This window comes from Apteryx rowi, unplaced genomic scaffold (genome assembly GCF_003343035.1).
Source record: "Apteryx rowi isolate R43461 unplaced genomic scaffold, aptRow1 scaffold_323, whole genome shotgun sequence".
NCBI classification, from domain to species: domain Eukaryota; kingdom Metazoa; phylum Chordata; class Aves; order Apterygiformes; family Apterygidae; genus Apteryx; species Apteryx rowi.
In genome coordinates this window covers 17,262-41,463 of record NW_020449675.1, presented here as the reverse complement: position 1 = coordinate 41,463, position 24,202 = coordinate 17,262, and the positions used below count along the sequence as shown (strand labels likewise).

The 24,202-nt window shown below is 38.0% G+C and overlaps 1 protein-coding gene across 2 annotated transcripts; it reads right to left on the bottom strand.

Moving 5' to 3' along the window:
* Positions 1 to 82: 82 nt before the first annotated feature.
* MPP3 (membrane palmitoylated protein 3) lies at positions 83 to 23,535 on the bottom strand. 2 transcript variants are annotated; one of them, XM_026071224.1, is made up of 20 exons: positions 23,519 to 23,535; positions 21,616 to 21,726; positions 20,265 to 20,383; positions 19,572 to 19,649; positions 17,614 to 17,694; positions 16,609 to 16,746; positions 15,584 to 15,665; positions 14,002 to 14,087; positions 12,925 to 12,999; positions 12,030 to 12,226; positions 11,232 to 11,316; positions 10,215 to 10,279; positions 8,223 to 8,302; positions 7,422 to 7,463; positions 6,857 to 7,021; positions 6,143 to 6,223; positions 4,553 to 4,646; positions 3,630 to 3,738; positions 2,643 to 2,765; positions 83 to 1,696 (listed from the first exon to the last, which is right to left on the bottom strand). In XM_026071224.1, exons 2-20 carry the CDS (start codon positions 21,638 to 21,640, stop codon positions 1,514 to 1,516), a joined length of 1,908 nt encoding a protein of 635 aa, XP_025927009.1. In that variant the 5' UTR covers positions 21,641 to 21,726; positions 23,519 to 23,535; the 3' UTR covers positions 83 to 1,513. The 2 variants fall into 2 exon arrangements, with proteins under 2 accessions (XP_025927009.1, XP_025927010.1); XM_026071225.1 differs by lacking the exons at positions 21,616 to 21,726; positions 23,519 to 23,535 and adding an exon at positions 21,080 to 21,145.
* Between the last annotated feature and the right edge of the window lie 667 nt (positions 23,536 to 24,202).

The following is a 24,202-nucleotide window of genomic DNA, read 5'->3' as shown; positions in this document are numbered from 1 at the left end:
GTTAAAGTTGCCAGGGTAGAGCTGCTTGAAGACAGATATGGGATGATTTTGGGGGCTTAGTGTAGAGTCAGTGACACTGGCATATAAGAAACATGCTTTTTAATACACAGTGTTGTTAGTTTTGTTGAATGTGCTGGAACAAGAATTATATCATACTGTTAAGATGCAAAAAATGGGATTGGTGCATTAGAAGATGTTGTTAAAGGGCATAGTACACATGAAAGATTACAACTCAGTAGGCAAAGGAAAACAGCAACTAGTTTTATCTAACATACACCTGTACAGTACTCAAATCTATCAAATAATGAATTTAAAAGCATAGGCGCTTTCAGAACTGTATCTCTGCATTTTCTTATTTATACCCACCTARAAATCCTGTATATTCAAGTCTCCTGAAATATCTGCAAAATCCTGTAACTGTTAAGACTGCCTCTTCAGAACTTGACGTGGCCTACTACACGCTCTGGAACCCTTCACCAGAGTTGAAACAAAGGCATCAGTAACTGCTGGAAGGATGAAGATTTGGTGCTGTAGGTCAGATACATAGTATGTCAGCCTCCTCATTTTAGTGCCCTCTTCAGAGCTGCTGTATTAGTGTCCACATAGTATCCCAGCAAGTGGCATTTCTAAAGGTGACTTGCAGCTAAGAAGCTTCTCGAAGGTCTATCTCAAATCATATAGAGTAATTTTCACATAGACAAAAGGATGTCTCCAGTTTATTATGAGATGGATAGTCACAGGTATGTTCACAGGTTGCTTAATGCTTGGCCTGTGTCAGCAGGAAGAGACTGGGAAAGTGGGCATAAGCTATGGATGAGCAGACTACCTGTGCAAGACAGCCAAAAGCCCTGGGAAGTGGGGGATGGGCATTGAAAAAAATCCCTCTTTCAGCTGCTAAAATATATACAACTTACATAGCTGACCTAGTTTGGTTCCTAATGGGAAAGAATTTGCAACTAATGATCCTGAATGAAGGGAAACATGTCTTGCTGACCTGTCAGCCAGCTGAATTTCTAAACAGCTGAGATGGTGTAAGCATTCTCCAAAGGATATCCCTCCCACCTAGTTTAAGTAGCTTGTTCTGTAGGCAGCATGGTCCCTGAAAAGTACCTATTTTGGGATGCCTTAACTCTAGCCACGCAATATTTGGCCAAAGGCTGAGGATTCCAGCCTGTTAGTGTCCAGGCACTGCTTAAATGCTTTGAAAGTGTGGGATCCTCTGAAATTTTACCTTACAAAATGTAGCATTTACAGTCTAAAAGTCACTCCAATCTTTTACTAATCTGTTTAGACTGAGTGTTCAGTTTTGAACAACAGCTGCCACTAAAAATTCTGATTCAGGAAGGTAGTGTCTGCTTCTGACTTGCTTTGTTTAGTTCTTCTAATACAGTTTTTATGTTATTTTCTAGTTAGAATGGCAGCTTTGAAGTGAATTTGACATGTTTCCCTTTTATAATTCACATATTTACAAGACATTGTTATACAGTCCTTCCTTTAAGCAGACGATAACTGGCTATGACCTAACCCAGTTGATTGGCACCCAAAATGAATCCTTGCTTAGTTTCTCTAGCACAGTTTTCAGCTGATTACATGCACTCTGGAGATCTTCTTTCACCAGTATAGTGTCAATTAAATGGCCATACTGCTCTTCAATGAATGCTGCTGAATTAATAATTTCCTGCTGTTCTTCATCCTGCTGATCAACACATGAGAAGACGATACTAAATTTGCAGTACATCTTTTTAATTACTTGCTAGTATTTTTGAGTATTATACTAGCACCCTAAATCATTACTTTGAAAACAAATGAAACAAAAGCTGCTACCATTGGGAAAGGGTAGTTAAGATCTTACAATTGAGATTAATGAGCTGTATGCTACAGTGGGAAAGTGGTAGGTTGTTTCAAGAATAGAAGAGCAGTTAGGGAGGTGGAAAAAATGTTCCAAAAGGGAAATAAGATTATAGCACTGCATTTTATGAAGTCAGGTGCTGCCTAACAAAACATCTGGAAATCACACTCTTCAAAAGTAGAAAAGTAATGTTGGACCCAGTGTCCTCAAGTTCAGTAATGTTTATGGGCTTAAGTGAAAACTTATCAGGAGAATAAAGTTCTGTATGTATAAATTCAAAGTTTATGTTACCCAAAATAAGGACAGTATGCACTCTCAGTATTTCAGTTTACATCTATGCATCACCAGTTTCCAGCTGGCTTATATCAGGTCCTTATCGGATGCGCACATGCTGTTTTTTTGTGTTATCTATTGTATCACTGCTTAACAACCTGGATGGGTGTGACTATGCAGGTATCAGGAACAGGTGGCTGCCTTGGCTGTTTGATGAGGCTGCTTATTGACAAAATAAAATGATTATTAGTTTATCCGAGTTCAGGAAGCAGCTTCCTCTGCTGTGCCCTTGAGTTATGCACACAGCTCTACAGGGAAGATGTGCACTCTGCCTCATGTTACCTATGTAGCTAAGTTTAAGGGGAGTCAAAAATCTCATTCTGAAGTTCCAGCTGAAAGGCTGGAGGTCCACCCTGACTCCCTCACTGTCACGTAAGACTAGCTCTTCCATATGATAGCAATACTATCCCAAGTACTTCTTTCATGTCTGAAAAGTAGAGATTAACGTTATGATACTTACAAGGGGGGTTGAGAGTTCTTCTGACACAGGAGATTTTAGAGCATGCTTTTTCTTCTCTGGAATGAGAGGCTTCACAAAGATAACATAAGGCTTAAACTCAGGAGTCCTCAGGTGCTTCACTGCCTGTGAACAGATGTTTTTTGTCATGCCCTGTTTTGTAAGTCACTGCATGGAATGTCAGTGATCTGCACAAGCTGAGTTCAACAGTTTCACTTGTGCACACTCCGGCATGAAGTCCTGTGTACCATACAATATATCTGAGCACACTAACCTTTTGCTCTTCAAAAGAAAGATTAATGTCAGTTTCCTGTCTACCCTACAAGAGTACGTGAGCTTCCTGGAGCATGGTCTAAGTGCAACACCCCTTGCTTTGCATTGCAATCCCAGGATCAGGGACATGGCAAAGAGACTGAGAAAAGGATAAAAGTGTAGCTTGCTAGGCAAGTTACCGTTTGCTCCTCATAAGAGGCCAAACACAGGAAAATGCAAACCTGGAATTCATTATAAGTAGTATTAAAAGTCTTTATGTATCCCATTCACCATATCTGAGTCAAGACTTCAAAGTTAATTCCTAGTATGGAGGAGGTGAGAGCAGGTATACTGGCACCATTTACAACTCTAATAATGCTTTCGAAGGAAAAAAAAAATGGAAATCCCATCCATACTGTAAACCTTCCCTCTGTGCCTTCAGCAGGCCAGGATGGTTACGCACATTTCTCCTAGAGCAATGGATAACCCCCTCAGTGAGAACTGATAACGTGTCTTCTCAGGCATCTAGAGATTGCGCACACTGCATTGCTTTTTGAAGAGTCCTATTCTGCTTAGTCAGCAGTGAGGCCACCTGTTAGGAGCACACATTCTGACAGCATCATTGCTCTTGGCAGAGTAAGCAACCACAAATGGTGAACAACATTAGTCACCTAGGCTGAGAGCCCCATAAGAAATGTTTGCTTTCCTTAAAATAATCTACAAAACATTAGAACTTACTTCAGGTACCACATCCACCAAACAAACCTTCTTTTTGGCCATCACGGACCGAATTGCCTCGAGACTTGTGCCATACAGGTTTTCTTTGTATTCTCCATGTTCCACAAATCTAAAAAGTTAATACATTTTTAGATACTGTCCACAAAGAAAATTGAACTTGCAACACCTGATAGCTGCTTCCCCAAGCCACAGCAGTCAAATACATGGTGGGGGGAAATCAAGGAAAGAAAGTGTTTCTTTTTCTGATTATTATTTTTTTCTTTCTGCTTCCTTAATAGCAACAGTCTTCTTCGCATTATCACTAATAGGTAATCAGTGCTATTGACAAATACAGGAAGAAGCTGCATTAATTCAGTTGACTGATATCCAAACCTAATAGAAGAAAGAGGATGTTCTTCAGAGAGAGTAGTAGTCTCTTTCCTTGCTAGGAATGCTTTGATTCTTCTAGGTTCTGGGAGACTAGATTCAATTGAAAAAAATCCATACTTTTAGAAAACACACTAGATTTTACAGAAAGTCCTTTATATCCCTGGATTCAGTCCACAAGACACTTTAAATTGGACTTATGAATAAAACTTGTTAATGTTTCCCATAATATTAGACTGAGAATAAGCAGGCCCAAATAAATATCTCTTCCTTTTGCTAGATTACATTCTGACAAATCATACTAGTTATGATATGCAGGGCTGAATTCTAACTTTTCCTCCTCCTATCAGTCCTATGTGATTTCTAAATTGCTTCTTGAACTTCTGGGTTTGCACTAACAGTCCAGGCTGAATAAAGAGATTTAATTAGGAAAACTGAATCCTTCTCATGTGGCTTGTCCAACTTTATCTTTGATTTTGGTATCCATATGATGTAAAATTTAACAAGCAATATTTTTGAAATACAGTCAATTATGGAGTATTTTAGAATTAACTCACTTGTTTTGCTGCACATCTGTCTCAAATGATTGCTTAGACACAAAATTGTATTCTACTCCCTCTTTCTCATGACTTTTCTTTGACCTGGTTGTATCTAGAGGAGATTAGAAGCAAGACATGGGAGACAAATCAGTCTTTGCAAACAACTCTATTTTCCCTGCTTAAATCCAGTCACATTTTCATGTCCCCAAACAAGGTAATCACACAGTGGTAAATTCAAACCAACATAAAATATAAATGAAACTTTATCACTCTTTTAAACTCAGCCTTTAAAATTAAGACCAAAAAGGAAGCATTGCTCCCTAGGGCGCAATAACACAAAGATTTCGACATGTACTTCTCAAACTGGTAGAAGTGGTTGAATAAATTCTACAGTAAATAATCTCTCTTGTGGAAACAAGCTATAAATATTTCTGTTATTTAACTATTTGGAATGGGAAGAAGCGATGGAGGTGGGGGGGAGAGAAGCACAGGGTGTGGGGGGGGCACACAAAAACTGCATTCTTCTCATTGCAGCTTCATTCATTCCCTGCTAATGCAGGAGAAAAGCTCGATTTGTTGGCAAGAGAATTAGAGCGCTTCTTTTACCCTTGATAATATTCCCACATGCCTGAGAAACTTACGTAATTATAGCACCATTTACTTTTGATGTTGTCATTTCTTTTACTATTTGTTGTCACTGTAACCGAGACTTTGGTGACAGTTATACAAATCTATGCTTGCCCATAAAAATGATGTCTGCTCTTTTTTTGTGTGCATGTTTAAATTCAACTGAAAATTATCCGTAGGAGTTCTACTGCCAACAGACTGAACATCTAGGCTTTTATCAAAAGTTTTAAATAACGTATTAACAATGCCCTCAGTGTTAATTTTTTGGATTACAAAGGTGGCTTGTTGGGGGATACAAATATCAATGGATTTTTATGTCTTTAATCATTTTTTAGAAAATAACCCAGCAAAAATTCAATAATTATGACACTAGCTACAAATCCACACAACAGAACCATTAATTCCTGCATCACTGTGACTGGCAGGTAAGAACATAATAGATATGCTAATCAACAATTCAAAATCTTGTAAAAATTTTGGTTTGGTTTATTGCTGTCTAGGTTTATTTTTTTTAAACTTTAACTGGTATGATATTCTGAAGAAAAATCATCCCTTTTTAAATAAATATAATGAAGACTGCATTGTTTTGGCTAAATCTTAAGATATTTCTTTTTCACACTGGGTTCTTTTTGCAACTTACAGTCTAATATTTTTTTCTGTATTCAGTTTCTCATTTTTTTAATGGACATTGAGAAAATGCCATCTGTTCACTTTGGAAAATGTAATGGAAAAAAAATCAATTGCATTAATAAAACTCTAGGTGCATGTGTGCCAAACTATTTAATCATCTACTCAACTATTAAAAAAGGCAAGCACAGTATGTGACAATGAGAAAATAATTTGAACTACTTCTGAAATATGCATATAATCAACAGTGGAAACACAACAAATAACCATTCACCAATGCTGCTAGCACTATACTATGAAACAGAATTTGTGGAATACAGTGGTGACACACAAACATCAATAAATTTTACTTACGTGGAACTGCAACGCCATACTCCTGTGGGTTCTCTGACACAACCTTCTGCTTGAGCTCATTTAATTTGGCCCCCAAAGAACCTAATAAAACAGAACTGACTGACAGGTTTCTGTGGGGAAAGAAATACTGCAAACAGAATGAATAAAATAAACTTCACACAAACAATTTATGATATGGGAGTAAGCTTGAAGAAACCTGTACAGAGAGACTTCACGGTCTGCCCCATTCTAATTTGAAGAACATCATTAGGAGGAAATTGAATGCAGTTGTTGGAAAAATATGTATCAGGCACTATGTCAGAAAATCTGTAATCTTAGCAGTTAGTTTTTTGGTATACCCTTAATTTCTAAGACATCTTGGAAAATGGGCTAAACACAAAGTTGCTAAGCTCACAGAATTAAAACTACACAGAGTAATTCTCTCTAACATCTACCTTTTCATCAGTTGTTTTTACAGCATAAGTATGCTCATCATTGAGTGAGAACTGAACATCAATAGAAAATAAATCAGATGATAGATAAATTACAATTGGTCTTGCATCATAACTTTTGGAAGGATTTTTTTTTAGGATTATCAATTAAAAGAAGAGAGCAAATGCTGACCAAAATAGAAACATCCTTTAAAAAAATAGTCAAAGTAAGCCTCTTGGGGGTGGGGGGAAGGAAGGGAAGAGGGAGACGTGTTAAAAATTTCAAACGAATTGCGTATCTTACCAATCAAAACAACCAATCTCTGCTGTTCACCAGGCTGCTGTTGATATTTAGTGACTTCTTCATATGTTAGAAACTCTTCTGTGTCTGCCTGCTCTGCTTGCTTTGCCTCATTTTGATTGTTCTCCTTCTCTTTACGACTTAATCTAAAGCTCCTGCGTAAGCCAGCTGTAGAGGAAAACATAAGATATATTATACTATGTCTCCCCTTACCTAAACTTTTAAGCTCCTTCAGCTAGAACTTACTCTGACTTTCATTACGAGTTACTCTCAGAATTCTTTTTCTAATAATCAAATCAATGAGCATATGCTAATCTAGTCTACAAAAAAACTGATGTGGCCATTATTTTCATTTGCATATCAGATAGAAAACAAAGTACCCAATCTACAAAAAAAGCTCAAGTCATCTTGAATTGCCAAGCGTTGGCTATGTCCACTACATCCTTGCTCAGAGATAATCTAGTTTATGAATTTATGTGAAATTAACTCTAATGAGAAGAAACTAGTTTTACTTTTTTTTTAATGGCAATTTTTTTACAGGGTAGAGGAAGTGGTTTTGGTTTCTCACCTATGTACTGTCCATTGAAATATCCTTCACAGTCACAGTCCTCTGTAAATAAAGAACATGAGAAAAAGAGAAGGAGACAGGAAGAAAGAGAAAGAGATGGGTATTTTACACAGTGCCTGCTACAAATATTGACACAAAAAATTATTTGCCTTGGCTAGTGGTTTATGTTAAAAAAAGTCAATATTGCACAGTACAATTTTGTGTCTCAGTATTTATGGTTTCCAGAATTCATGCTCTTCAGCATCCATTGCTTGCTGTTAAAAGTATAATTTTCAGACTAAGTTTAAAAAAAAAAAAAGACTCCTCAATCACAGGGCTCTATTTTTAATGTATGACTTTACAAGTAGATAGGATTATGTAAGGATATTGCCTGTTCTGACATTCCAATGTCATCTGGGCTTGAAAAAGGGAAATCAAAGATGACTGAAATACAAGCTGTGAATGTCTTCATTTTGGCTAAGTTAAATTCTCATTTCTATTCCATTGTTTATTAAAAATGTAAGCGAAAAAGCATCAAATCTTTATCATATGCATGGCTATGTAATAAATTAATAAATAGAGATGTACCACCTACCCCAAAGCTACTAAAAGTATGAAAAACAAAATACTGAAATCCTGCGGTAAATACTGAGTTCTCATGCTTCCTGAAAGAGCATTACTTGCCTTGTTAGAATTCAGGCACCTGTGCCCTGCAATATCCACAGAAAACTACTCATTTTAGAAAGGAGGTGTATGGTTCTGGGACAAGGCTAACCAAGGCAAAAATATATGCAGCTTAACCCTTTAAATAACAGAATGTACCAATCCAGAGAGAGAGTCTTGTCTTATTCTGAATAATTGCATGCAGATCACTAATACATATTTGGTCTTCTCTTCCATCTCTGTCAATGTATAATAGTAAAACATTATGCTTACAGTAACAGAAGATAACAGTAGTAATAACTCCTCCTATTCACAGCTAAGATCAGAGCTGTTTTCTCCTGTTGAAGATAGGCTCTAATCTCACATTCCTGCTTCCTCAGGGTATACCAGTCACAGACAGCTAATGACAGAATACGATTTGTGCTTTCACCAAAGTTGATTCAATACCAATACTTGGCATATTATTTTCTAGAAGTACATGTGTAATGTGAAAAAATAACAGCATGTAGGTTCATTAGCAAGTGCCTGGTATTTGGAAAAACGTGCGATATCGTGACATATTAACTGCATCAGCCTAATACAGTCACTCATAATGAAAATAATGCAGCAAAAAGTCCAAATTAACAGTGAAGAAAATCAATTAAGATTGATATAGTTGCTCCAAAGGTGAAAACCCAGTATTTCTTTTACAACTCCTGCATTTAACTTGCAACTCTAGAAATCTCACTCAGAAGCTTACAGAACATGTACATGCATACAGGAATTGCATATCAGAAGACACAAATCATTTATCTTAAATACGGAGTAAACTGGGAAGTAATTATTACATAGGTCATCAGTCCAAATTACATTTGTTTAAATAATAACTAAGGAAGAAACTGCTGTAGGAGCAAGCTATATTTACCATGTCTTTTTCTTGGGGGCTTACCAAACATTTATGAAAATGCATTGCTTGTTTACATACAAGCAGGGAGACTACCTACCTTTATCAGAAGACTGATCATCTGCAGTTAGCATAAAAGATAGAGTTGATATGATTAAAAGACTGGTAAATAAATGAGTAAAATTACAGTGAACGGAAAGGAAGGATCTTCTGGTCTGATTTGCTTATCAGGCTTTTATATCTTAGAAAAAAATTAAGCCGTGACCAACTGATCAATGACCTTTTCTTAAAATTTAGTATTAAAACCAGTTATCTGCTTAACTGTCTTCTCTGAGAATGTCTGATTAAAAGCCTAAGTAGAAATCCTCATTATATGCCTCCTGTCACTGAAGGTAATGGAAACTAATCTGGAAATGCTTCATGTAAATTAGTAATGCTTTTTTACAATTAGGTTGAACATCATCCTTCCGCTTTGTAGCAGAATACCTGTATCTTCTCATGAGATATATGAAGTACATTGGGGTCAGAAGTTCACCTACACTACTGAAGTTGGAACATTTCTAGCTTCCTAGTCCACAGGCAATATATCTGTATTCAACTTCAAGGTGACAGTGCTGGCACAAAGTGTGGCTTCACATAGTCACATGGCTCTCCTATACAGCAATAACAGCTGTGTTGAAGTACCCAAAAGCAACAATAACATTACACTCTGGGTCAATACAGAATCTGTCTTCTGCCTTTCGTCACTGACTAGCAATTACATCCCAAGTAGCAATTTTTTTGTGAATCGTTCACTGACAGAGGCTTCAGAGCTGTAAACAGGAATTGCTTTAAAGTCTACCTAAGTGCAACTCTGTGACACTAAGAAATGGAACAGTAAAGCTGAATTCTTTCTGTAGCCTGAAATGAAGATTGTATTGCCAGCTCACGTGATTTTTATCCTCCTTAAAGCTCCAGCTTATTTTCATATAGACTTAGAGCCATTATCATGCACTTACGTAAGAGTTCCAAGACGTGTGCACTGGGTTTCTTTTGCAGCTATAAGTTTCAAACTGTTGAAAAATATGAATTATAATACTCTGAGCACAACTAACAATTTAAAGCCACTATAAAATGTGTAAGACCTCATGTTCTTGAAAACAGGAGGAGAGGGACAGTCATGTTTTTAAACTACTGGGCACTAGCAACACTGGATAGAACTCAAAACCAAATCCTCCCATGTGACAGCTTGTATCCAAGCAAAATAATCTACAACAGAACAGACTTACAAAGTGGCTTCTTCACAGTTTTGGGATTCTGCAGAGTGCCAACAGTTCTTCTGTAACTCAATCGTCTAAATAGAAAATAATTACATTTTAGCAATGTAAGCTCAGAATTATAAAGAATTTATACATATAGCATTGAAAATGAAGAAAGAAACAGTGCTTCTCTTTGAAAAAGTATAATAAATCTCTGATGGAACTAGCATAGGGGAAGTTTAACATGTTGTGCATCACACATCTCAGGAGTGAGTGAACAGAAATAAACCATTAGTACGCAAATTAAACTCAGCCCCAACTCCGGGAGGGCATGAAAATTAAGATTTGGTGTACTGCAATTTGAATCACTTTCAAAGTCAGTCTTGCTCATTTCAATTCTAATTGAATGTGGCCTGGAAAAATCATTGTTCTGCTTATTGCAGACAAGCATTAGTAATTCAAACAGCATCTCTTAAAATCTGGGTGTACAAGTAACATGGTGGATGCTTGCTCTAGCGCTTCTTACCAAGCATTAAGAAGAATCAATGCCTTAACTCAGACATTTCCTGTAGAAAAACATGATTAAGTTTGGACAGGAAGCAGGTATTTTTTGTTCTGTACCTTAATGCTGTCCCTAAGCTAACAAGTTCCACACTGTATTCTTTTTAACATATGGTCATTAATCTCATTATAAAAATAACTGCTCAGATCTTCTCTTTGTGTCCTTGACAATTCCAAGCAACATTTTCCATTTCGGATTATTAAGCCACTTGCTCACTTATCAATTTGCTGCCATATAAAAAATGGATTTGCCTTGATTTGTTTTTCATTTGCTTACACTTCTCTGTGGGCTGAAACTACTATTTCCACATCCTTATTATATATTGAAGATTTGTACTACGAAAAGCAGACTGACAACCAAACCATGCAACTCTGTTCTTTTATACTTAAGTTATGAGCTGTGCTAGCAACTGCCAAGTTCTGCCAAGTTTTATCTCAAGCATCAGTTTGGAAATAACCAAGAACAGTAAGTGGTAAAATATCTACCTCTATTAGAGACATTATGCGACTCTTGGAAGCCACCAATAGGACTGGAGCTGCATAATTCTGAGAGACTCTACCTCTGGAACACCTATGATCCAGAGAAGATACATCCAGCAATTTGGAGTAAGAAGCATACAATGAGACCAATGGTCAAAACCAAATTCCTTCTTAAATTTAAGACTTCTGACCTATAAATACAAGACTTCAGGGAAAATTTTGCTTTAGAATATATGCATATCTTGCTGTGAAAAGAGATAAAACTTCTAGCTCTAAAAGATATTCATGTCCAAGCCAAATAGTCTCTTAGGAGCCAGAAGAAATGCCAGATAAGCTTTTTTTTACTGCTATTCCATGTGTAAATTTAAAATCGTTAGAATAAATCAGTATTTCTTCTTATACTATGGAAGTCTGTGAAACACATTGTCTCCATAAACCAAGAGGTTCAAGAGACTGATATTCAGCATTTAATTTGATACATGCTTATTTACCAAGTGCTTCAGTCCTCATGCTACAAAGCATAAACCAATGACAAACTATCTGAGGAAAGTGAGGAAGTTTATTATATAATTGGAGAAGATAGAGCTTTTTAGCTCTTTCCTCTAAGCATCTGGTATTCACCCTGGCATGATCCTGCCTGTCATTTCCCRTGTTGCTGTCACAAAATTAAAAAATCATTTTTCTGAAGCTGTCAGATTATGGATAAGATCATGGATCATGGATAAACAACAGAGACAAAATAAGCAGCATAAAATAAGTGTAACACTATATAGTGAAAACATCCTGTAATTTTCATTGACAAACCTTTCTTGGAATTGCTTTGAGGGGATCAAGCCTGCTCTGAGGTTGGTATCTCCAACACGCTTTGCTTGCCACCATGTGGGATCATCTTGGCTTACAACTTCCAGGATGTGTTGTTTCTTAAACGGCAGCCCAGCCTCTTGGCAGGGAATGGCTCTGTCTTCTTTGGGATTATAGCAGAAAAGTGCCCTCATAAAAACCTTCAAAAGAAACACATGCTTTCTTCTTGTCCTATCTGGAATTTCAAACTACCTTTAAAAGGCATTTCCCTAATTCTTACATCTTTTAACTATAAAAACCATACACTCTTTGTCTCTCCTTCATGCTGTGTTACATAAAAATACTGAAATCTTGCAAGCCTATTCTGTATTTTGACTTACCCACTCATGAAGAAAAATAAACCAACTTTCAAGCACCTGCTCAATCATTATGCATTGGTATTGTAGAACATGAAGCTCAAAGATCAAAGTCCCAAGTAAACACAGTTCACACTCTATGTAAGTACAAAATGCAACAAATAAAGGAAAAAATTAAGAGGAACAAGATAACATTAAAAAGGGATGTATGGCAAAGTTGACTGATTAAATACCATCTTTAGAATGTTCCTTTAATGCATCAAAATCTATTATTCGCGTTTGGATTTGTAGCAAGCAACTTGCCACCACTTAACACACCACAGTAGAACCACTTTTAGAGGTAATTTGATGGACATCTAAGTAATTATACTGAATAAAATAACACATTTTTTTTATGCCAAGAAATTGCTCTGCTCTTTAATTCAATTACGGGTCTAATTCTGTGAAACTCCTCATTGAATCAGCAAGGATCTTGCATTCACAGAGATGCCAGAACTGTGTAAGCGTACAAAGTACATTTCAGTATTTCATAAGTTGCATACCTTGCTGTCCTTTAGACGATCTTCTTCTTTGACAGCTGGAATTATTTTTAATATTATTGATCCCTGAGACTGAGCCTGAGAAAAAAGAGAAATGTTCCTTATTTTGAAAGTAGTACAAAGAAGCCTGTTACTCTCCACAGATTAGAAGGGAAACCTGGACAATCAGCTTGGACTTGAACATTTGTAGTTCTCTCTCATAAATAAACCATGAAGAGGAAACTATTATATTGCAGACATTTAAAACTGGACAAAATTAATACCATCCCAAAGTCCCCACAAATAACAAACATTATACAATTATCTCAAAAGATGCTTTTGACTTTTTTTCCCTAAATTAAAAGCAGTTACTCTCAGGATATATTCAGTATATGTATTCAGAATAATTTTGATCTAAATTTAAATTACGTGATGGAATTGATGCCAGATACTTCAGTCTCCTAGTGTTGCCTTTCTTCTTACTGTGTCACTAACTCTGCTCCACACCAAGACAAGAGGGGGCCAAGGCACAGCAGAGGAGTCAGAGACAAGTGAGCGTAAGAGCTAAGACACTTCAGGCAACAGAGCAGGCTGACCATGGATGCGGAGATTTAGATGTAGCTACTGAGATTTATGGGCATTAAGTCTAGAGAAACTTTAAGCAAGAATTTGCTAACRCCTCAAGGAATGCGGCAGTAAAGAACAGATGGACAGTTCTACAGGACACACAGATGAGGCTTCCTTCAGCCTCCTAACATATCATATTATATGAATAAACTATTTCTCTTTTAGGAATACACTTTTAATTTACAATTTACTTGTCATAAACAAACCATGAAAGTGAAGTGCATGATGGAGTGACATGTAACTTTTACATACGCATCTTACTTAGAAATGATTCAGTCTCACAGAACTTTCTAAAGTCAAATGGAGGAGATTGAATAATCCACTGGGGGAAAGAAAAGCTCTTAATGCAAAGACTGGCATGCATTCCGTCTTTTAGTACCATACCTATTTTAAACTCATGGTCAAATTTCATCATCTGTTGTAACTACTAGATCACCTGACAAAAAAGATCTTAAAATAAAAATAGGTGCAGACCAAAATCTGACTAATTTCTTCAGGTCGTTTGTGAAGCACAGCAATACCATTGACTTCTCTTAGTTCATCTCCAACATGGACAAGACCTGGAAAGATGATAATTAAAGTAAGTCCACAGGCTGGTAAGCGCCATTCCTCCAATGTCCAACCTATGTTAATAGTATGTACCCCCTAACCTAACGGATTCCCTACTAGAGCCAAGTGCTTCTGCTGGCAGTGTGCTCTGAAGTCTCCTGCCCTTATTCTATATGGCATGGTTTTCAGTGCACCACAGTCACATAAGCAAACACTGTGGAGACAGAGAACATGTGCCAAGATACTTTGGAAAATCACTGCCTCTATATTTGGATCAGCACTAAGAATGCAATACTGGAATAGTTTCATAAGGATGGTCAAATCTTGTAGAGTGAGGAGGCATGCTGCTATCAGTGTAGGAATGACACTGCTGTCAACAGACAGATCAGTACCACACAGTCCCAGAAAGACTGCTGGATTTTTTTTTTAAATCATGCAGGGGCCTTCACAAGTTTTAGGTTTGTTTACCCAGTTCAATWAAAAAAATGTTGCACTTGTGTTATAACTATTATTTACTGGCATAAAAGAATTTGTCAGTAAAGTGAACAGGAAGCAACTCATGATGTAGTGAATATACCAAGTATACAAGATACTAGATTAAAGGTAAAAACCTACTTTGCTTTGCTCTTCTCTTTTCTTTCTTCTAAAGTTTAGGACTGCTTTTCCCTACTTTGTTGGCATTTTTCCCAGTAGCTATTTTAGAGCARAGTAGCTAATTAAAATAATAGATTACCAATGAAATACGGAAATGCTGAGTGCACCATCTAGCCACTTYGCATTACATTTATCAGTCTACGCCAATATGAAAAATGCTAACAACAGTCAAAAAGAAAGCTGTAATTAGCTAATATTTTTCATCACAGCAGTTCATTAGTTTTGTGATTGTATTACTAGTGTACTAAAAAAGCGCGTAAGGCTTGGATTCTATAAATCACATTTAAGGCCAAAAAAGCTTATTTAACACAATCTGTACGAGTAGCTTCTAGAAAATGCAAGGTCAAATACTGTGTGAACTAACCCTCTAGAATCTGAAAGCATGCTGAATGACAGCATATGCACAGGAGTCTTTCCTGTCACTAGGCAACTGAAATTCAGCTGTCAAGTGAGCTTATCAGGTAGGCTCCCCTTATAGTTAACGAGGAAACAAAGGCAGTTCCAGCAAGTGACCTGTCCCATGCTAAAACTGGTTGGGACGATTCATCCTCCAGAGATGCCCATCTCCCTTCCACAGACTATGGAGGAGCCTACATGACATACTACTTCAGACTTGACATCTAACAGTTGGCTATCAAGAGTCAGAGGGGATGCTTGTTTAGTACAAAATGGTCTACATATGTATTAAACACCAGTGTCCAAAGGGCTGGTTTTGTTAATGAATAATCATTAGATTTAGTTAGAATTTATTGCTCTAGGTATGTGTATATGACGCATATGGGTGTGCATAATTTTGGAAATTTATGACAGTTTACAAATGCTATTTTAAATCTCCTTTTCTTCAGAAATTTACCACTGCGATCAGCTGCACCACCTCTCATGATCCTTGCTACAATCACAGCCCCTGTATGCTCATCTCTTCTGATGGTAGCTCCCTGAAATAAAACATAACCCCCCCCCGYAAAGACATCATCTTAAGAAAGTTGCTTAGAACACACTCACTTAGCAGTGAAATAACATGTAAGCTAGTATGTCCTCTAACCTGGAATTCATTTTTTCTATAAATTTTGTCTCCCTCCTTAACTATTTTCATCATTATTCAACCTTTGCCTGTGCATGTCATGTGATTGTGGGAAGATGCGCACATCCTGAGTGTTTACATTACCTACACTATGCTGGTAATCAAAGTCACTCAAGTGTGCAAAACAGAATTTCTTGTAACAAGCTTTCTCTATGTGTCTTCTGAAACCTTATACAATAAAGTCAGCACTTTCATGTATAAAAGCAAAGAAAGCCAAGTAATTTGGTATTTTTTTCTCTTAGGTCTGCTGGCAATATAATGCTTTAACCAGGAACTAAGTCACCGTTCTCTTTTACTACCTACTGTATTGTACAGTTCCAAAACACCCTTTAGTAGACTTCTTCCCCGAAGCAATTGTTTTTTTCCTAGAAAATTAATTCTTCCATTTCCATTTGTATAAAAACAGTATTTTGTCAATATATTGTTTGTATATAGCTATCAAACATACTCTTACCATACACCACTGACACTCATGTAAGAGAAGGTATGCATTCATTCATTACTATACACATTCAATTAATGTGCATAGTAAGTATAATTAATTTAATATACACAGCATCTCAAACAGAGTATTCCCCTCAAAGTGGCATTTTGTGGCCCATGTTTATCAACTGCCTCATGCAAAATTGTGAACACGTATTTACCAAAATCATCTTTTTACGGTATTTAACTAGCTTCATAACACTCTTACTTTTTGCAGACTATTTGATGACATCTTCAAGTACCTCCCCCATACTTACAACAATGCTTTTGTACCTGACAATTTTATGACTAGAGATGGACTATCTAATATGTACCAAAGGTTCTTTATTTTTCACTAGCCGAACAATTTTCACTGATTCTTCATCAAAATCATCATCAAAGTTATCGGGCAGAGGTGGAAGGACTGGATCAAAGTTCTTCTGTGCTACAGTGTCATGTACGACAAGCATTGCCTGCATAAACGAAATATGAAACAATAATGTAATGGAGCAACATCAGAGTTTCCAACTCTCATGTTTCAGACATGACAGCAAACTTTCTTTTTCAACTGGTTTTGTGAAAATCCATACAGAAGTTCTGTAATGGAATAAATGATTTCTTATTGGTTTTCTGGCCACAAAACTGAAAAGGCTCACATCTAATTTTTTACTCTGCTCTGCTTTTAATAATGAAAAAAGATAATAACCTACTTTACTTTCAAAGGGCACCAACAGACATAGTGAAAGAATATGGAATGTTTCCTTTTCCTGTTTCCTTCTGCTGCACTTTTGCAGAGACCAATATTGTTATCACTGACATCACCAGGAACTGGCTCACACATTGACCTGTCCTTTTCATTTGTATCAGTCATTTATTCTTTCCATATAGTCTATACATCTGTGCATCTTATCAGAAAAAAAAAGATACGCCAGAGACTCTATCACAATGATTATCTTATCCATCATGTAAACTATATATTGGTATGTGTTGATATACAAAGTAAGCACAGAAATTAACAAAGTCCAACCTAAATAAATTTACAGAATGGAAGTGGACTGTGGAAAGCAAAGAGCTCAGAAATGGGGTACTTTTCTGCTCCCTTAGGAAATATTAAGAAGGGGAGGGGAAAAGATAGGGCCCCTTATTTATGAAAAGTCTACACTGTGTCTTCTCAGTGCCCTTCACATCCTAAAGCCTGTGGCAGGAAATGGAATAGAACTACAGTCTGTAGGAGGTTTTTCCTTTCTGTTAGGGACTCTTCATTGTAATTTTTCCTTAACAGAATGTTCTGCTGGAGTTATGCAAAGGAATTTCATTAAGGTCTCTGGTGGTTTTTTTACCCTGAGATGCGGTGTTGACAACAGCTGAAGTAGCTCTTTTTCTTCATTATTCACTGGTGCTGTCTGCAGTTCTTCTATTACCTTTAAAATAAAAAAACAGCATCTTCAAAATAAAAGGAGTCCACTGAAAAAGGCCATATATTTGCAAGTATATTTTCTGGTGAATGTCTGCTAATTTCTATCACTCTTCGAAGAAGCATGTATAGATCAAATACAACCCCAATAAACTGTGCATGAATCCTAAAAGAAATGAAAGCTTCTTGATCTGCTTTATTTAGATTTTTATTAGATAGTGCAGGAAGATATAATCAGAAATCAGGACCTTAGCCCCTAAACATACCCTTTTAAGAGTGTTACAATCAACATAATCTCAGGAATGAGTCTTTAATCCATATTTTAAACAGCACTCTTGTGCTTGCATTGCGATAACAGAGTTTAATCCTCTTTCTAACCAAGTAGCATTATCTGTGTGGATCATGCAACAGAAGTTCCTTTGTTCCCCTACAAAGCCTGGATACCACTATTGTTCCTGGAGTCTCAGACCTTCCAAAAAAAAAAAAAATTAGAGAACCTCTCACAGCTGAATCAGGGCCTAAGTTCCCCTTTTTGCAAAGCCTTTTCAGGAAACACGTACAAAGTACAACTTTGCCTGCATTTTCTGTGGCATTTCTATTAACTAGATTTGCGAAAAGTATTTAACTTCAGACTGCGTAAGTTGGAGAAAATTTGGTATGAAATATTTCTGAAAATCAATTTTAAATCTCAAATTTTACACACACTAAATAGACATAAAAAACCCATAACCTGCCAAATGTAAAGTCTTCAATTTTTATAACTGAAGATTCAAAAATTAATTTCCCTCTTTCAATGGCAACAACTGATGACTGAACCAGGAAAAGAGACCATGGGCTTCCCAGACCAGATCAGAAAGTAACCTAACCAGTGTGATACTTTGCCTGTGACCATTTCTAATACAGCTACTACAAAGCAAAAATAAATAACACCAGAAACACATTTTTGCACTAGGCTGCTTTGAGAAGCTTGTATAGAACCAGGAACAAGGGAGAGAATCCTTCATGTAGCCAAACTCTCAATCTTTCAGAGATAAAGGGAAAAAAGAGAGACAGGAGAGAAGAGGGGGAAAGGAGAAGGGGGGGAGAAGGGGGTGAAGGAGGGGAGGAGAATGGGGAGGGGGGAAGAGGAGAACAGGGGGAAGAGGAAGGGAGAGAATTCCTTTCCCTGTAAAGGATTCTGGATAGGGAAGTTCTATAATCCTATATAAAACTTTTCCTCTGCGATTTAGGAGACGATAATTTTGTATAGATTTGACAGATGGCAGTGTCAAAACTTTTACAGAGGCAGTAGGCTATCTGTGGGAAAGGGGAGAGGTAGCATGCTGCAGGGTAAGACGGGGCAGCGGGGTCTCCCAGCTCTGCAAAGGGAGGAATGCTACCTTCCAAACCTTCCAGCTGCCCTTTGCTACACTTTTGAAGGAAACGGGCACAAGCCACTTGTAAACAGCTGTCAAAGGCAGTATAAATTTTATTTTTCAGGTATGTGGCATGTTACAAACAAATCTAAGATATAACACATTGTTCTGTGAACAGCATTGAAGCCTGTTGTAACAGATTTATGTCCTTCACACTGAGCTCTTATGTGGATTCTCTGATGTCTAGAAAGGACTGAATGCTTCTTGGAGTCTCTCTCTTAGGAAGGCCATTAATAATATCTCTCTGCTCTCCCTGTCTGTGTCTGTCTTCATTGGACATATAATGACATAATATTTCTGAGGTCTCATTTCCTCCGTCAGTTATGAGAGAAACTTGCCAACAGATTCCAAAGACAATTGGAGGGGGGGAGGGGGCGAGAAATAAATACACATATAGCACAATCATAAAGCTTTAATCTGCTAGAAGTGGTCTTAAAGATAAGGAAAAGGAGACAGAATTCTTACTTACATCTTCGACTAATCCTGCTGCACTGTGTAAAACAGGAGTTGGACTCTGTCTTTCATAATGACGGAGTTTTTCATGAATCTGAAAAAGATTATTCAGATATATTACTACAGAGAGATGCAAAACTTCCTAAATATATTTACACTAGAATATTCTTATATTTAACAAGTATAACTTTCCTGAGACATAACTCTCAGAAAAACAATCTCTATTGGGGTTATTTTTGTTTTGTTTAGGAGTTCTTATTTTTCTTTTTGCTACTGCCGGTTCCACAGACAGCCAGAAATACACTGTAAGACTTCAGCAGTATAAGGGGAAAATAAAGACATTTCACACTGCTTTTCAATTACTGGGTACTGTACCTGCATTTTTACAATTACTTCACAGTAAACTGTAAGTATAAAATGTTCTCAATGTCACAAAGCATCAAACAAACCTCAAGAATGGCCCTTCCAGACTGATTCCTATTTTACAATTCAGTGTGACCTTCGCTCAGCACCAAGCAGAAATGTATTTTTTGAAAAAAAAAATCTTAATTTTCATAGAATGTTCTTAATGTTTGTACTTAAATAAATGTGCTTTTGTCAGTATAGAACTCTACACAAAAACAAATTAGCTTTGGCAAACTAAATGATCAATGGCGCAGAGAATAACTAACCTGTGAAGAAAACGTAGACTCATAAAAGGAACTTTTACCTTCATTAGGTAACTGAGACTCTTTTCACTGAAGACATCCCTAAGGAATCCCATTTCCTCTTTATGATTTGAGTCAGGTCTTAGCTGAGAGGTCAATAGCGCCAAAGTTTCATGTAATCCTATATTTAAAGGCAAGATAGAACAAAAGCTTTGTAGATAACATGTTTTACAGGACTTCTATTATAGACTTAGTCAGCTACGCTTACTCAGGTACCATCTCGGTGATTATTAAGTTTACATAGAGATTTGTGGTTATCTTCCACTCATTTTTTTAATGGCTCCCTTCCTAAGCAGCCAATACAGCTCAAGATATAACACAGATCATGGTAAGGCAAAAACTACCAAAACAATATGTTTTTTAAAGCCATTACTTTTAAAATTTTCCTCTTCATGTTCATTTCCCTTTGTTCCTCTAACAGCTGGCCCTCTAACAAACTTTGCCTTACGAGAGAGACACAGCAGACTCGCAGGGTAGCTGAATTATTTCCTTTGTTGCACAGTTACTAGCTCTACTTCCCAAGCAACTTTGCTTACCAGTGTTATCCCATCCCTCTACCTCTGAAGCACCTGTTAAGAAGTAAGTTCTGATCAGAGGAGGGTCAGAGTAGGTAGGGACTGATATAGACTTGTTGAGAACACTGCACTGGAAGCAAAGATTGTGACTAGTTTTCTAAAAAGTACCTCATCCTACACTAATTTTCCAAAAAGGAGGGTCAAACAGACAACCATGAGGTTTTTCCTGGTGGACCATGGCTGATAAAAAACCCAGACCCAGATGAAAAAACATCTGTTCCACAGGCTACTCTCTCAGTGACCTTCAGAGTGCATTTGGATCCAGGAGATTCAAACTCCTTTCTCCTGCTGTAACACTTGGTACCATCAGTGTATATGGCTTCACTCTGGGGAGAATACCAGAGAAGCTGGTTAGTAAGCCTTGAGTGGAATCACTGTTAAGTCGAAAGAGTAATAGTAACAAAGCTTACCAACGCTTATACAGAAAATGTTAACAAGCGACACAGCAAGCACCAGAGATGTAAAGAGTGACCTTTAATAAGCATGTGTGGAAGCCAGTATTATACTGAGAGGTCTGAGATTGTCCATAGGAGCCTGGCTACCAGCTTACATTCATGGGCTCTAAAGTTCTTATGAAACTAGGTGTTTCCTGAAATCTAACTTTATTCAGTTCCACCTTTTATAATCCACCTTCCTTGTATACTTTTAAGTAACTGCTAAGAAATTTAGTTGAGCAATCTTAATTCTATTTTATTTAATTACAAGTTGAATTCATTTCCTGCGTGAAAAACATGTACTAAGGTTTCAGTCACACGTTTAAAGCATGCAGGTAAGTTACCTGAGTCTTCCGAAAGCACTGGCATGGCTGTTTTCTTAATTTTAGAGACAAATGTTCAGCTTAAATCAAAATGATTATTTCTTCTTTTTGGACTGCAATTCAGAGGCAGTCCTGAAATGACAAAAGATAATACTTTTGAAGAAGCATCTGAGACAAATGGAGATTATGTAAAAATAGTAAATTCTTAGTACGTCTTTCTTTGAAGTGTTCAGCTTAACCTGAATCAGGCAGACTCCTGAAGTTATTCTGCTATGCAAATAATAACATCTAATATGTTATGTAATAACTATGTAACATCTTCGACAAAGCTGATGCTACAGAAAACAGATGATTCCTTATTCCATTCTGAGGCTAGCCACAGTTTTAGGAGGCCTAAACAACTGGCTGAAAAGATAGAAATGAAAAAAGCATGCAGCAGCATAGATGTCCAAAAGCAGTGTTAAAACCATATGCACAGGAACAGAGAGAGAATGCAGGAAGATGCCATCACGACAAGATGTTCTGGGGCTTCCTAGAACCACATCTGAAAGTAATTTACATCTGTTTGGCATTCTGATGCAGACCCTAACACAATTAGATGCAACTCATTAAAGCTAGTGGGAATGTCACTCCATTGACCTTGGTCATGGGTATTGAGGATGCTACCACAAATAAGGCTGCCTCCGTCACTCTAAATATCCCACTGGATGCTTTTATTGCTGTATTTTCCTTGTCACTTAGTGCAAATAACTTTGGAGTAATTTCAAACAGCAAACCTGAATCTACATTTAAAATCACCAGTCCAAGATGAAACTGTGTTCCAGAGCATTAAAATCTTGCTCATGCTTGTAAAATTCATCAAACTAATACTTGCAGAAAAAAACAGCCATAATATCACACAAAAAGTATTAGAAAGGAATTTGGGATCCTTCGCTCTTTGCTAAATGTAACAAAGGATGCTCATTGTGTTTCTGTTTGTAGATAAATCTCTGATATTTTGACCACATGACAAAAATTTTCTGGTTTTCTGATTAAATTTTAGTTTTATTAGCTGCCTGAAAATACCACAGTAACATAGGCTACACATTTATTTAACTTTCAGAAGTCATTCCACTACATACTGCTTAAAATAACAAACATATTTCACCTTTTCCCCCCAATACTGCATGCGAGAAGAAATGTATAAGCAATTTAGTTAACCTCTGGTTCCCTCACGTATTTAAAATCTTCTCCAACTGGCAAGAAAGGGAATTTAAACTGTGCGCTCTGTTTTTGTGAGAATGCGTGCTTCCCCCAGTTGAACTTATTTAGCATCAGAAACCAGCAAGAAAACCGAGTTTTCTTCCAGGCCCTTAGTGAAGAAGCATCCTGTACAGGAGTCCGGAGCTTGCATGCATTACCATCTCAGAAACCTGACAGCAAACGCAGGAAGGAGCACTGCAGTTAGAGGAGTTTGAAACAGCAATCGAAATGGAAGTTTCCCCCAGAAGCATCTCCGATGCTCTTTCRGAAGAACGAAAAGCGTTTCATGCCCAAGAACCAAGGTGCTGAAGCTCTGCTGGTGAGCGCTCCCCATGTCAATATTCAGGGCTGCCTATAAGGCACTAAATTCAGTCCTAGCCATGTGAAACTTCGAAGGGGGACTCAGCAATACGATTATGTCCTTTCAGCACAGTAGTACAAAACTACTCATCACCCCTTTCCTCTCCAGCTATCTACCCTAAGCTATAATTCACTTTTCAAGCATATCCTTGCTCAGCTGCTCCCGAGACAGAATATTTGAACCACTGTCAGTGCCTTGGAAAAAGACTGCTGATAGTGGGAAAGGGCCAAATTAACCGAACTGATGCTGTTCCTTTGGTCAAAAAGATTAAATAAAAATGAAATATGTTTTGGCATATCCTCACTACCTTAGAAAACAAACCTAATGTGGTCCACAGTCTAGAAATAGCATGAAGCTTCAGTAATCCAGATGTATTTTCCAAAGTGGGTAAAGGTAGTTGTGTTTTAACATCTTTTCAGGAGATCACCCTAGCGATCAGCTCAGAAAAGGCATCTGCATGCCAAGAGTCATAGTGGGCAGCTCTGACGGGATTTCTTCTCACTTTCCTTCTGTCTACAAGAAATGTCACAGCGCAGCAGAGCTAACCTGTCACTCTGCACCGTACTTGCTCTAGCGCTAAAAATGGCGGCTGCTCTGATGGCTGGGGGAAGCAGGGAGGAAACGGCGCGGCGGCCGCTGCTCGCCGGGGACGGGCTTTGCCTCAGCTCCGCGCCGCAGCCAGCCCAGACACCGCGGGGCGAGCCCAGCCTGGCGCCGCCCGGCCTCCTCAAGGCGCGGCGGGCAGACAGCGAGGCGGCGCCCCGCACTAGCCGCCCCGCCATGAGGCGATTCCCTCGGAGGAGGGCGCAGCGATCCCGCCAGGCCCGCCCCGACCGCCCGGCCTCTCCCGAGGCCGCCGCGCACCCCCAGCGGCCCCGTAGGCCCCCACCCGCCAGACCCGCGCCTCGCGGGCGGCGCTAGAGCCCGAGCCGGCTCCGCCCGGCCGCGAAATGGCGTCGCCCCGCCCGCCCGCGCGGGGTGCTACGGGCCCAGCGCTGCTGCTGG